We start from the raw sequence: 15,196 nt of genomic DNA, 5'->3' as shown, positions 1-15,196 counted from the left end.
GGTAAACATTAAAGAGGTATTTCACCATTAAGTTGTTTTTGTCCACTAGTCCACTTTTGGCTCTTTCTAGCTCTAGCTATGGTCTAGCTATGGTCCATAGGGCACGTGTACATACTGCAATGTTACTTCTAGTTGGCTTAAAGTATCTTTCTTTGGGCACTGGAGATATAGACATGTAAAGAATTTTTAAATAAAGAAAACCTCAACCTCACAGGTTCATTTTAATTTGTAATAATTTGTAATTAATAATATCTGATTTGTGATAGATATAGTTATGAGTATATTACAGTGGCAGAAAACAGTGCATGAAATATGTTGGCGCTATATAAATACATGTTAATAATAAAATTTTGGCCCTGGAAAACATGATATATAGTATAATATGGAGTCTGTCTCCCTCTCCTGATAGCCAGCAGAACTGCAATGTACCCGTTTAGCACAGTGTCCTTCACAATATATATCACTAGCAGCATGCTAGCTGTAACAAAACATTCCTCCATAAATAGAATACAAGTAAGCCTGAATAAGGGAGCACCACCCCTAAATCAAAGAGAAACAGACAAATGGTGTGCAGGGTTATATGGATAAATAGTAGCACAAAAGAGAAAAAGATTAACCCTTAAAGTTGCACCACCCCATCTTTAAATCCGAGGACTCAAGGAACAATAAAACTTAACTTTTAATAAATAAATTAAAACCGTAAGTCCAGAGGAGCGTTTAAAATAAGGTTAGGGACAGGGAGGCAAAGAACCCGAATTCAAATGGGCAAAAAAGTACACAGCATACAGTGGGTGTTTGGGATGTCAAAGAGTAACCCACGAGCCTACAAATGTAAATACTGGTAAGTCACATACAATCATTTAACAGCCATAAGTCGGGGTAAACCTTGTATGATGGCTTTTAGGCCTTAAAATATCCACCACCCCTTCACCCTCAAGCACACCCTCCCATAGCCAAAGAGAGAGAAGCCAGTGTATTAAGTTTTATTGTTCCTTGAGTCCTCGGATTTAAACATGGGGTGGTGCAACTTTAAGGGTTAATCTTTTTCTCTTTTGTGCTACCATAAATAGAATACCCTAAAGTATGGATCCTGATGTAATTTTTTGGTATAATTCTCCTCCTCTGGTCTGTTAATCACAGGACATGCAAGGCATTGTGGGAACCAGCCTTGGCTAACTATTAATAATAAGTTTCATCGGTATGAGTACTCAACAAACAGCTGAGAGAATAGTTAGACAAATAATTAGCAAATACATATACAAATAACAGTGTTTGTTTTTTGTAATAAAAGGGTGGCTGGTATGGTTCACCTTCTAAGCAACTTTTCAGTTGGCCTTCATTTTTTTATTTTGTTATAGTTTTTAAATTATTTGCCTTCTTCTGTCTCTTTCCAGCTTTCAAATCTGAAAACAAATGCCATGTAAGGCTACAAATTTATAGTTAGCGAATTGCTACTTTTATCACTCATCTTTCCAGTGTCGGACTGGGATACCAGGGGCCCACCAGAAAACCTTAGGTTGAGGGCCCACCAAACTATTATACCTCCTCTCCTCAATCAACCCCTTTATTCTCCTAGTCTCTTTTCTCTACATACTATACTCTATTTTTCCATTATTAAGCCTCTTTATTCCCATAAAGAAATAGAGAATGATCATGATATAGGCCAAAAGGTTAGAAGCAGGAGGCCCACTGACACCTTGGCCCACCGGGAGTTTTCCTGGTATCCCGGTGGGCCAGTCAGACATTGCATCTTTCTATGCAGGCGTCTCCTATTCATATCCCAGTCTCTTATTCAAATCAATGCATGGTTGCTTGGGTAATTTGGACCTTGGCAACCAGATTGCTGATATTGCAAACTGGAGAACTGCTGAATCAAAAGCTAAATAACTCAAAATCCACAAATAATATAAAATGAAAACCAACTGCAAATATCTACATCGTAATTTGAAGGTGAACAACCGCTTTAATATACACAGCTAGGGCACTATCTGCAAGGAGGTTGTATGATCTCCCTGTCTGTATGGGTTTTCTCCCAGGTATTCCAGTTATCTCCCATGCTCCAAAAACATACTGGCAGGCAGAGCCGGGCCAACCCGGCCAGGCACCCTAGGCAGGCTGGCTGAGCTTATCGCCCACATGTGCGAAAAAAGCAAATGTGCGCATGCGTGAAAAACCAAATGTGATAAAACTGATAAAACTGACCATAGTGTGTGTTTAAATGATAGGGACTCTACTTAGCTCTACCTAGGCAGGGACTGATAATATAATAACATCCTCTTCAATGAATGTTAGAGAGATACAACTAACTGGATCAGTTAGGTAATCTATAAGTAACCATGCATGTGCCTCTGCAAATCTGCAATTGCCCAAAATGGTTGCTAACACAGCTGGTATTAAGATCCTCCCAATGTCAATTCTTTTTGACCTATTCTATCACAAACCATTTTTAGTAAAATGTATAGTAAAATAAAAGTTTTGGAAAATGTTGCATGGAAAACTGTCCAATGACTTCAATGCATTTGGCAAATTTTCAGCATGATTTCCATATCAGTCTTGCTTACCATGCTTCATGAATTTCTTGGTCCTCTTCCAGTCCAATCTGGCATATACTGTGTGACTGTGTGTCTGTCTATCCACATTGTTAGCAGTTCACTGAAATATAATAGATCAAGTCTGGATTCCTACCATTACACTCTCTCGTGCATACTTTGTGTGTTAAATAGGGCCTGAACAATTTAAAGGGGTGCATGAAAGAACATTTTAAAATCACCTTTGAATTAACTTGTGTTATGATGTAGACTTCAATATTCTGAGACAACTGGTAATTGATCTTCATTTTTTATTTTTGTGGTTTATTCCTCAGCTTTCCAATTTGGAATTTTAGCAGTTATCAGGTTGCTGGGGTCCAGTTTACCCTAGCAACCAAGCAGTAATGTGAATGAAATATTGCAAGATGAATAGGAGAAGGCCTTAATAGAAAGATAAGTAATAAAAAGTAACAATAACAATAAAACTCTAGCCTCCCTGAGCAATAGCTTTTTGGCAACCGGTGTCAGTGACTCCCCCTCCCCTGAACGTGGCAAAACAGCAAGGCAAATAATTTAAAAACTATGAAAAAATGAAGATTAGTTGAAAAGTTGCTAATTCTAATAAAGATTTGGGGTCATTTGCAGAAATCCTGGACACAAGTGCTACGTGCACTAAAGAGTGCAAAATCATGCTCCTTTGGGCTCAATCTATAATGTACTATAAATAATAAATAAAAAACATTGGACCCTATGCTTTGGGCTCCCATGGTAAATATCCATTTTGTGATTGTTTATGCATTCAGTAAAGCACTCCATTCAGAGATCTGGATGTGCTCTGCATCTTTCACCAGTTTGGAAATCCAATTCACTCCTCATGAATACAGCACTGCCAAGTGCACGCAGCACTGTATTCATGGGTTAGACATAGGTCTCTGTGTTCCATGTTGTATTGGATGGGCAAGTGAAGTGAGCCCAGGACCATTACCCAAAGAGCAGGGCTGTATTTTATATAGGCACCCAAGGGCCTGTGCATAGGACTGTAGTTGTTGCGGGGGGGGGGGTGACCCTTGGATGCCTATATAACTCAAACTTTTTTTAACGAGGGGTACAGAGTCCATTTTCTCAATCCAGAAGTGACATAAGTGTGGAAGTGATGTCATAGACATGGGGGGATCTACAGGTCCGATGCCTCAGGTAGCAGCAGACCTGAATATATCCCTGACAAAGAGATACCAAGCAACTCTACAAATAGGATAATACTTACCCATTCCCAACTCAGGCAACAGCACCAAAAACAGGGGCCCTAGAAAATTTTTTGGAGGGCCTGTTTGGTTTAGTCGCTACTGCTCATGCATGTCCGCAACCCCCCCCTTTGAACGCTTTAGAAAAAAAAGACCCTGCTGTCCAGGCCCCCCTTTTCCCTGGGGGGGGACCTTGGAGTCTGCATCCTCTATAGTTACACCCCTGACCCAAAACACTTCCATTAGAAATTCCATGCCACCAAGACTCACGAACAAAAAACAATGACGGGGTGCTGCTCCAATCACTGCTGATACAGACTGAAGGGGGGTTCCGGTTGAGCACTTCCTTCTCCTTCCCTTTATAACCCCTTCTCCCTTGCTCCCTTTTCAATTATTAAAACTTTTCCTCTCTCATGCCTGCCTAACCCAGTCAAAGCTTCCCTCCCTCTACTGTGCTTGTCTGGGAAGCCATATTCTGTACATTTTGCAAAGATTATTTATCATCCACATTAATTCCTGCCCCAATGGAGCTTACAATGTATGGTCCTTGTTGCATTTACACACAATATAGCTAGTTCCATAAGGACTCAAGAGTCTTTCTTTTAAGTTGCCCGTAGGGTTTTCACCCCTTTGCAAAGCTACCGTGTGCCAGTACTCCATTTGAAGGATCTTATACTCGTGGGGAAACCGTATCCCCCAAGGACTGAGCACCTAGCAACAGTTAGGTGGGAAGGCCAAGGTGTGCAGGAGAATTTTGGAATTGCTTCACTTGATGTTAGAGTTCCCAGCTTGTAACAGTTTACATTCTATATCTGAATCTCTATCTCTCCAGTGTGCTTTTATGGAACTGAATTCTGCAACCTTGTTTTTATGTATTTGTCCCCATGCTTTGGTTGAGTGATAACTCCCCACACCTGGGGATTTTGGGATTTATAGAACAACTGCAGCTGGAGGGCCACAGATCAGACAGACAGAGGTTGGAAAATACTGTGTTTGGTCTCTTTATATTCCCAGTGTGCTGCTTCTTCCTAATTCTGATGTTCCACATAACCATGTCCCCAGTGTTATCTAACATACACAGTGCACTCATCCATTCTTATCACTGAAGCTGTAGCTGTATTTTTTTGTACATTTAATTCTTTTATTTTTCATTTATGCTCCATTACAACACTTCAGGATATTATTTATGATACAACAACTATCCTAGGATTACCTTTTATCACATAATTTAACATGGGGGCATTATGCAACACATTCAATTTTTCTAGACTCTTATTTGCATGAGGCATTATAATGTATAATCCTTTAATCCTTACTTACATTATTCTACTTTAATCTTGTATTAAATCCATATGGCACAATTCCTCTTTCTTTATTTAAGTTTTTGTTTCACAGTTTTCCGTAATACAAACACAAGAACCAGAAGAGAAAGGAGAAAGGGAAAGAGAGAATAAGCCCAATTGGCCCAGTTGAGCCTGATAAAGAAGTAATGGGGGGGGGGGTAACCGCTCAGACGCTGGAGTCTGATATTCCAACCAGGGGCCCCAAATCTCCATATTTATCAGGGCATTCACGTGTCAAATGCACCAGTTTTTGCTTGGACAGGGAATCATTTGCTATTTTTTTTCCAGAAAGCCAGAGACATTGACTTTCACTGATAGAATAGTATTGCAATTGTGCTCTCTGCGATAGAAGAGCTGAATTTTTGGTTTGATAACTGGACATTTGGCTCTTACAGTTACCCGGAGTGGCTTTTTGCTACCCCTGGAAACTGGTGGGGCGCTGTTTCTCAAGTCACCTCATTGGAGCAGCACCCCTGGTAATGTTCCCACAATCCCCAGGAGACACAAACTGGGGGAAAGAATGTTAGATAGAGTTATAATCACTGCAGTCACTATAGTTACACCCCTGCCTACTGTCAGGGAAGGATTAACTTCATTGAAAGTCAAGGGTGGTTTCCCGTTCCTCCCCTATTACACCCAAGTTCTATCTCTGCCAATACTCTATGCTTCTGGGCCCCTGGAGGCTGGAAATAATACCACCCCTTGTTGAAACTACAGAACATATTTGTAGTATGTCTGGGGGCTTGGAAGGCTAATTAGAGGCATTAGAGGGGGGTTGGCTGGACTAATTTTGGGCTTCAAAGGGGATCATGATCCAAGTAGGTCTGAAAAACTGCTCCATAGAAATTGCATTCCATGGCTCTGCTGTACTAAATTCTTACCCATATGACCATTGTTTTGGCTTTGTTTTAGGCTATTAGTATAGGGTATGAAAGATTTTACATTTTACATTATATTCCATTTAGTGATGAAAATGCATAGAAATGTTGATAATTTTATCAGTGAAATTCAGTATAAATTAAGTAGCAATATTAACGTTAAGGCTGTCACCCAGTAAACAAGTTTTCTATATTGCAGGAACTATCAAATTACCGTATGGCTATGCAGCGTATGGCAGATGACATCATTGCTCTGCGCCGTCAAATGAGTGGGCTGGAGGCAGAGAATAGTCATCTTCGAAGCGAGCTAAGCCTGCACCAAGATATAGGAAGGAACCTGCTGAGTGACACCGATATCGATGTTATGACCAAAGCAGAAATTGCTGACAGAATGGGTACAATTTTATTGTTCTGTACCTGTATATTATAATATATATTTCCATGTATATGGCTGTGTTTATTTTGGCTGGTGGTGCCATGCTATATCTATCAGAGTGGGCAGCAATTGTATTTATTCCTTTCCTCTCTTCAATTTTTCATCAGTGACTCTCAAGCACAAGTTAGCTAGTGAGACCTCAGACCTCCGGGTAATGAGAGACAGAGTCCAACAACTGCAGAATGAGCTTGTCAGAGTAAGTCGTCCCTCCACTGAGAATGGCCAGTTCTAAGCAACTTTTCAATTGGTCTTCATTATATTTTTATAGTTTTTAAATTATTTTCCTTTTTCTGACTCTTTCCAGCTTTTAAATGGGAGTCACTGACCCCATCTAAGACAATTGTTCTGTAAGGTTAAAAATGTACTCTTATTGGTAGTTTTTACTTCTCATCTTTCTATTCAAACCAACTCCTATTCATATTCCAGTCTCTTAGTCAAATCGAGGCATGGTTGATAGGGTCATTTGGACACTAGAAACCAGATTGCTGAAATTGCAGATTGGAAAGCTGTTCAGTGAGCAAATAACCCAAAAATCACAAATAATTAAAAAATGAAAACTAGTTGCAAATTTCTGGTAATTCTTGCATGAAAAGCACAGCTTTTTTCTCACCCTGAACATTCTGGTTTGTGTGTGCAGAAGAATGACCGTGAGAAAGAGCAGATTCTCCTGCAGAGGATGCACCAGCAGCAGCAAGCTGTACTAAACCAGTACCATCAGCGCCTGGCTCGATCCAAGACATTACAGGATACAGTGCGCAAGCAGGAGAAGGTGGGTAACAGCTGTTCCTCGAAAATCAAGTTGATAAAAATTTGGATAAAGCTGTAATAATCAAAATGCATTTTATTTTATAATTGTTAGGGGTTTATTTTAGGAGAAAGCAGTTGCTTAGACAAAAATACAGAATTGCACTTAAACAACGTATTGAAATTTTTTGGTTAATTGCTATGCAGGTGATTGAGAAAATGGAGAAGCTGCTGGACCGTAAACTTAAGGATGAGAAAAGGAACAGAACGGAGGGGGTAGAAAGAGGTAAGATTATAATGGAGAGGTAGAGGAAGAGAGCTGAGCAGGAGTGAGTGATGTCTGTAAATTAGAAAATGAAGTGAATATGAGTGTTGGCTGGAGAGGAGGCAACTGGGAGCTGAGAGGGAGTGAGTGGTGAATGAAGATAAAAAGAGCTGATAAGGGTGAAGAGAGTAAGAGACAGAGTGAGTGAGCGCTAAGAAAGAGTTCAAAAAAAAATTGAGAGGCAGTAGGTGGTATCTGCTAATAAAAAGAGTGAGAGCCAAGAGGATTTGATCAGGCACAACACCAGTTCAGTTCCTTTTCACTGTATTTTAATTATGATCTCTGCACCCCTTTCTCCTTTTCCTTTTTACTCTGCTCCTCAGGGGGGCGTCAGGATACTTTACAAGCGGATGTGCATGCTGCATTACTGTCAGAGAACTCACGTCTGAGAGAGGAGCTTGAGAGAATGAGGGTTCCAACAATAACACAACAACCACATATCCTGGTGAGATGAAGGAAGAAATGATGTGCAGCAACATACAGTATAAGGTTCTACTGAACCATGTGGGGGGGGAGCAGTTCTTTAGCAATACATTTCACATTTAAATGGAGCACATGTTGCAGGATCAGGCATGACAGAAACAGATGGAGTTAAAAAAACTGGCATATTTTATTTTGTTACATGGTATAAAAATGTAATAGCACTTTTCAGTTTATTTACACTTTGGGCTACACCAAAAAAATCCTTAAGGGAAGCATAAGGAAACATCATAAACATGGACAATGAGCTATTTGATGGGGGTATAATTGGTGATGGGCGAATTTATTCGGCAGTCGCAAACTCGCTGTGAATTTACGTGTTTCACCGCCTGCAAATACATTTGCGAATTTGCTGCGAAAATCTGCTGGTGTTAATTCGGTGCCGGCAAAAAAAATTTGATGCCCATGACATCAATGTATATACAATGCCGGTTTGTCACCGGCGTCAAGATCGCAGTTTTCCGAATTTTCCACCAGTCGCAAATTTCACTGGAAATTTGAGAAATTCGTGGTGAAAGGGGACAAATTCGCCCATCACTAGGTATAATAAGGTGTGTGTATGGAAGAACAGACAATAGGGTGTGGTTTATGGAATATTAAGAGTTATAGGAAGGGAATTGTTGAATAGTGAAAAAAATATCTGTGGCTGGGAGTGCTGGCCTATGGGATTTAATATGGTAAAGTGGTCGCTAGAGCACAACTGTAGTTTACTGAGAGTTGTGATTGCACAAAAAAAGCATAGTGTACAAACAAAATAAAACTGAAAATATTATGATTCCAGACTATAGCCTAATAGGAAAAGAAAGGAAGGTTACTTTGAGGTTACTATTAAGACTATGTTGGCTGGAATGCCATGTTCAGATATGTCAGCCCAAATGTAACCAATTTATCTTTATAGTGCTACAATTCCTAGGAGCTGTCAGAAGTGATGAAACTACAGAGTAGCAGAGCTCATCTTAGGATGTGATTATGGAGCAGTAGGATGTTATAAGGCAGTAGCGTTCGTTGAGGGGGGCGGGCCCTGGTGCGTGACGCGCAGCCGGGCCCCGCCCCCCTCCGTACCGCCGCATTAGCCCGCAGTTCTCAGTGGCGCACGGACTGCCGGGGGGCCCTGAGGGGGTGCGGGCCCTGGCCCGCTCGCACCCCCTGCTCCCCCGGTAGTTCCGCCTCTGTTATAAGGAAACCTTAAATGGAGCAGTATGCAGAATAGGAAGATGATGAAGCTTGCATCAGCAGTCATATTTTATTTCTGTTGGTTTCAGGAAGCATTCTCCAACAGTGAGAAGTTCTCCCTTATGAGCAAGCTGGAGAAGTCTCAGGCAAGGGTACAGAGCCTGGAACGTGAAGTAAGCACCAGCCATTAAACATTAAAATGATGTCCTAGATGCCACAAACCCATTGGGCTCATGACCATTATCTTTCTTTTGGTTTCTCTCCATTGTTCCAGCTAGAGACAGCTGCTCGTCGCTGGGGTCGTGAAAAGCAGCAGTTCAAGACACAGATTTCTGAACAGGAGATGGGGTTCAGCCGTACAAACACAACCATATTGCACCACTTACCCATAGTAAGTGCAAAAAGCATTTTCTTAACTTTGATCTTACTATTGTAGCCTAGCCTCTGGGATTAATAGTGTGAATGCTGGAACTTTCACTATTCTAATACTAAAGTTATACTTAATTCTTAATAATGCCGCAGTGACGTGCCCAGGATCAGGCAGGTCATTACTGGGGATGACACTGTTGCATTATTTAGAAATATGTTTTGTTTTTTTTTGCTATGACAGCCTGAAAATACAGTCCCAGCTGTCTATAAAGCACCAAAACTCAGGTTGATATTTGTTATAGCCTTTAGGGGGTACAGTAACCTAACTTACAGTATTTTCAGACAAAAAACAAAGTTTGTTGGATATTGTGGATGGTGCTGCTCCATTAATATAACATTTAATTGTTGTAAGTGTTACAGTGAACTACTATTTAAGGGCAAGGAATTGTAGAATTGAGAACATGAATGGGTACATAAATTCTTTGTCAATTTCTGTGCTGCACATGCGCAAGTGTAGAGGATGCTGTGGCATTATGGAAGTCTTGCCCTGAAAAGTACCCTGGGTTAGTGCATTGGCTTGGGGTTTAAAGTAAGCGATGAGAATCACTGGGGGTGCTTAACAAGTTGGCAGCCCCCTTCAATTAAGTCATTTTATCTTTCCTTGTCCTGTAATAAAGTGTCAAGCAAATGCCTTATGTAACTGTGTGCACTGTAAACCTTACAGCAGGTCCAGGCTGGAACTAGGGGTAGGAAAAATAGATGACTGGTGGGGGCAGTGTCGGACTGGGACACCAGGGGCCCACCAAAAACCCTTAGACCAGCGGCCCACCCAAAAACCTTTAGACCAGGTGTCCTACTTTAAGTATTATTTTATTCCTCTCCTCACTCAACCTCTATTCTCATATTCTCTTTTCTTTATATACTATAACCTATTATTCCATCTATTTAGCCTCTTTATACTCATAGAAATAGGGAATGGCCATGAAATAAACCAAATGTTTAGAAGCAGGAGGGCCCACTGACACCTGGGCCCAATGGGAGTTTTCCTGGTATCCCTGTGGGCCAGTCCAACACTGGGCGGGGGGGATTCAACTTGGAGGTGATTAGTAAATTAATCTCCAACCCTGAAGACGTTATGAAAGCAACTAATGGGGAACTGTTGGCGGTTTGGTTTGCAAATCATAAGCTCTGGCGGTGTGGGGGGTTTGAGTGACCGGCAGCAGGGGGGGCGGGGCTGCTCACTGGGCCTTGGGTGCAGTTACAACTTGACCCGGCACTGGGTCCAGGGCACAGATTACCTGCAGACATATGCCTTGAATGGGGTGCAGAACTTTAAAAACGTACCAAAAGAACCCCCTGCCTACAGCTGCTCAAAAATACGTAAGTCACTATTATCAACACTTTGTTTGGAAGCCGCAAAAAGAGTTAGAGGTTCTATATAGGTTTGTGTTGCTTTTCTAATGTAAAACTCAACATGGGTAAGATAAAATGATTCCTATTTTTGTGCGGATATGTTTATATACTTCAAAATATGTGGCGCTATATAAATACATGTTAATAATTTTATAATGTATAGAAATGTGACTGCAGTACAATGCAATCAGTAGTAATACAAGCTGCATGAATTGCCATCCTTCTAAACTTTATGGGCCTCCACCACAGATACTGTAGGTAAAAAGAAACACAGATGCCAACAACAAAACTTTCCCTTTTTGTGAATGTTGTTTTAGTAAACAGTTTAGTCTGGCATGTGTCTTTCAGGGTGTGCCGACTAAACAGAAATTCCGACTAAGTAAGCACTTTAGTAATAGGCAAATTGGAGCACAATCATGTTTTTTTTCCCTCACACTCATGGATCTCACTATCTAGAGTATATACTGAAAAGCCTTTGTGTCTGCAAAAGCCAGTGGTAAAGGCAAAGCTAACGCCCACCCCATGCACATTCACCCCAGCCAAAGCTTGTCCGTGAGCAACACAATAAGTGAAGAGTACCGCAAACATCATTTTTATTAATATTAAGCATATACTCTAAATTAAAATGACACATAATATCAATCAATGTCAAATCTGGCACTGCATGTTTTCTGCCAGTTTTTGAATATCTGGGGTGTAGTTTGTTACAGCCAGCCTCATGCATTCTCCCAGATGATCATCATTTAAATGTGTTCTATATTTAGATTTTAAAATTTTCATATCTGAAAATCCAGATTCACAAAGGTAGGTTGACCCAAAACAGGAATTCAGTCTTTATGAGGTTCCTGTTAGGATGGGAAACTTGAAGATTTCTATTAAAGTCCAGAAGTCATTTTGCAGTGATCTGGATCTCAAAATGTGATCTGGATGGGCAGTATGAGGGATTGGCTGCTGCTGGCTCAGGTACATGGGGCTATACGGTGTCTGCTGGCACAGGTACACAGATGTTTGGTGCAATACGATGGATTGCACATGTTGCTCGCGAGCTACGGTTTGGGGATCACTGTTCTAGAGTCACTATATAAGCCCAAAAATGCTTAAAATGGCTTCTTTCATGCAGAGTTTAGTCATTTAGCTTGTCAGTGCCCCCAGTGCTACACTAGAATATTTTTCATTTGCTAAAAAACATGGATATTTGTAGTTTAATATTCTCAGACAGGCCCGGACTGGCAATCTGTAGATTCTGTTCACAGAATTGTTTTGTCAGCAAGCTCCCTGTATTCAGCTACAATACAGAGAAAGTCAAACGATGGCCACTTCCACCTGTATTGGGCTGGTGGCAGCACCTGCCTGAGGCAGCAGCCCCTCTTCTGCCCCCCCTTTTCTACTCTGTTCTTAAAACTTTAGCAACAGAGCAGGTCAAAGGGGGGCCACATCACTAGTGTAGAGAGCGTTATTGTGCACTGCACTAGCAAAGCTGAATATCAGTTTTTTTCTTCAAGTGCAAGGGTGCAATTGTGCTCTCTGCACTAGTGACGTGTAGTGATGGGCGAAATTATTCGGCTGGCGAGATTTTGTGGTGAATTTCCGCATTTCACAAAACTGCCACGTCCAAAAACCGACACCGGCATCAAAAACGAGACACCGGAGCCGTTTCGCGGCCCAAATTCGCCCATCACTAGTGATGTGCCCTTTCCCTTCAATGCAAGAGGTGAGATCACTGGCCAGAAGGTGGCGTCATCACAAGAGCTGCCTCAGGCCGGCTTAGGGGCCAGAATCACCCCTGGCCTGTGTTTTTGAAATGCTGGGTCTGTTTTGAATCCCAGTCACGGGCCTATTCTTAGAATATAAAATGAGTAGCAGCTGCCATACCGAATGCATAGGCCTTTTCCTTATACACCTATGCAACTGCCCTTTTAATTGTCATATGAGACAATATTGCAACTCCCATACCTACTTATGTGGAGAGGGCATCAATGATAGTACAAGTCCTTGATATTATAAATCCTTTTAGCTAGTATCATTTTGACTTTTTTTGCTTTTACAGAAGGAGCCAGATCCACCTATCAGAAGACATGCCAAGCTGGATCCCTTAATATGATTTAAATGACCTTAGAACCAATATAGCACTGTTTGTTTTTGTTTAATGTCGCGTTAATGAAGATCCAGCAGAAAGAATGTTTTAACTATAAAACACCCAGCTGCAGAAGACTTAGATGTGAACAGATTCGTTTTCACATTAAAACTTGTTTGATCCATCCTGACCAAATGATCAAGTACAGCAAAGCCTGGAGGGTACCAAGCAAGGATGAGAAACATTGCTGCCGGCATAAGAGAAAAGTGTCCTACGTCATGCATATGCCATCCATAACTAGCTTGTGTTTGTGAAAGAGAGAAAAAGCAGATATACGGTACAAATGTCAATTTCAGATTTATTTTTGAAAAGGAGAATGAAGATGTAATGCAGAATTTGTATATTAAAGATGAAAATAGATTTAATAGAAAATCTGACTAAATTAAAGGCAATATATAATATCATAGAGCCTAACTAGTAGATCCAAGTGGTTGAGTGACAAAAGATAAGTAACCTACATTTGCTATAGATAATGCATTTGGTAGGAGAGGGGCGTCTAACAGTTGGTTGTCCAAATACAATTATTTGAGCCGGCACAGTGTAAGGAGAATGGGTTTTGAGGGAAAGATGCTGATGTAACATGTTGTTCTTACATCAGCCATTTGGTTTATCTCTATCTTGAAATTCTCCAGAATCTGCAAAGAAAAAAACATAACATTATATAAAATGACATCAGTAAATTTTTCATATTGTATGTACAACATGGCAAACTATAAAGCATGTGATGAGGTACCATTTCTGGATGAAGGGGAATAGTAAGTTTGAATCAGAATCATGAATCAGAACATACATGTATGAGGAAGAGTTGCATCTCTAGATCAGCAATCCTGCGCCCTATACATAGTCCTTCAGAAAAAAAAAAACAAGTCTATTCTTCAGCGCCTCTTTTGGGTACTGTCCCTTTAACCAGGATACTCACAAATCCTCTTTGGAAAATTTAGAGCTCTCTTCAGGCGAATCCAGCACATTCAGGCATACAGTGCGATTACCAGCCCCTTTGGATGCTCAGATAGGAATCTCCTGCTGTTTGTTCCTCCAGTCTGTATTCCTCTCACACTCTTGTCTTTCCAGGCACAGTTTATGGCTTCCCTGTGCCAGCCCGATCCAAATGAATGCTTTTCTCTGGGCCTACCAACAGCTCTCTTGCTTCTTTCTCTGTCCACCATGCGGTTCTCTATGCCAGGCTCTCTTCTTTTGCCAGTATCTGTGATTTCCTGTTCCTGCCTGCCACTCACTGTACCAATAGGGTAGTTCTTAATAGCATGGCCTTCTCCAGAGCCCTGCTTCCCCTACTAAAGCAAACTACTGGGGACCCCCTAAACTTTTGCTCTATCTGATTCTAAGAAACAGTAGTACAGTGGGGTTGGGGGTACCAATTTCAGGGTTTTTTCTACGTGATTGTATTTTGCAAAGCAAATGTAAAACTGCTCAGAAGAACACTGCATATTTTTTAATGTTTATGATATTTTCCTTCCCTTTTAAAGACAGGTCTACCATATTGTAGTAGACACAGACTGTGCCTTGTTGTAGGTAAGATGACTACCGAATTGGCTACATACCAGGATAGGTCTAAGATATACAGTATTTGGTGTACATTTCTGGTTGTGCATAAAATATAAATGTCCTGTAGCTTCAATAAAACATAACACAAAAAAAATCACCCTTTTTAACAGAGTAGATTTCCCCATTATATAGACTTCCAGCAGAGGTGGTGGGAAAAGGAAGGCCCACACTGCACGGATTCAGTCCTTCAAACAGTGGTTACCACAGCTACTTGCTATTCACCTCCCAAAATACAGAGGCATTTGCCAAAGCATGGTTTTTAATACAGAGGGACCAAAAATGTGACAAGTGGAGGAAAGTTTGGCTAGACTAAACTAAAGGTTAATTGTTGTTACAGGCGCAAATAAACCTTACATAGGCCCTATTTATGAGAATTTAGTGTAAATATGAGTTTCACTTTCTCAGTAAAAGTCTTGGCCTTTTGTAATAGGAGTATGTAAATGTACTTACTCGAGTAGCACTCCATATTTCCTGTTGCGATAATCATGGTATTCATACGATATAGGAGCACCAGGTCTGTCGGGGTGAAGGCCTTCTGCATGAAAAAGGGCTGCAGCATCCTCTGGTAA

General features: G+C 40.9%; 1 protein-coding gene across 1 annotated transcript in view; it reads left to right on the top strand.

The window, feature by feature from the left end:
• The window catches only part of ccdc33.L (coiled-coil domain containing 33 L homeolog), a 48,409-nt gene extending 34,980 nt beyond the window's left edge, over window positions 1-13,429 (top strand). The window contains exons 16-23 of the mRNA XM_018252909.2: window positions 6,190-6,385; window positions 6,534-6,622; window positions 7,064-7,195; window positions 7,378-7,456; window positions 7,819-7,940; window positions 9,238-9,321; window positions 9,423-9,539; window positions 12,978-13,429. Of these exons, the coding sequence (XP_018108398.1) occupies window positions 6,190-6,385; window positions 6,534-6,622; window positions 7,064-7,195; window positions 7,378-7,456; window positions 7,819-7,940; window positions 9,238-9,321; window positions 9,423-9,539; window positions 12,978-13,031 (873 nt within the window). The 3' untranslated portion in view covers window positions 13,032-13,429. The remainder of the gene's footprint in view (window positions 1-6,189; window positions 6,386-6,533; window positions 6,623-7,063; window positions 7,196-7,377; window positions 7,457-7,818; window positions 7,941-9,237; window positions 9,322-9,422; window positions 9,540-12,977) is intronic.
• Window positions 13,430-15,196: the final 1,767 nt, after the last annotated feature.

The sequence above is a fragment of the Xenopus laevis genome, chromosome 3L (genome assembly GCF_017654675.1).
Source record: "Xenopus laevis strain J_2021 chromosome 3L, Xenopus_laevis_v10.1, whole genome shotgun sequence".
Taxonomy (NCBI): domain Eukaryota; kingdom Metazoa; phylum Chordata; class Amphibia; order Anura; family Pipidae; genus Xenopus; species Xenopus laevis.
The sequence above is the reverse complement of the archived record's forward strand: the minus strand, read 5'-3'. Positions and strand labels throughout refer to the sequence as shown.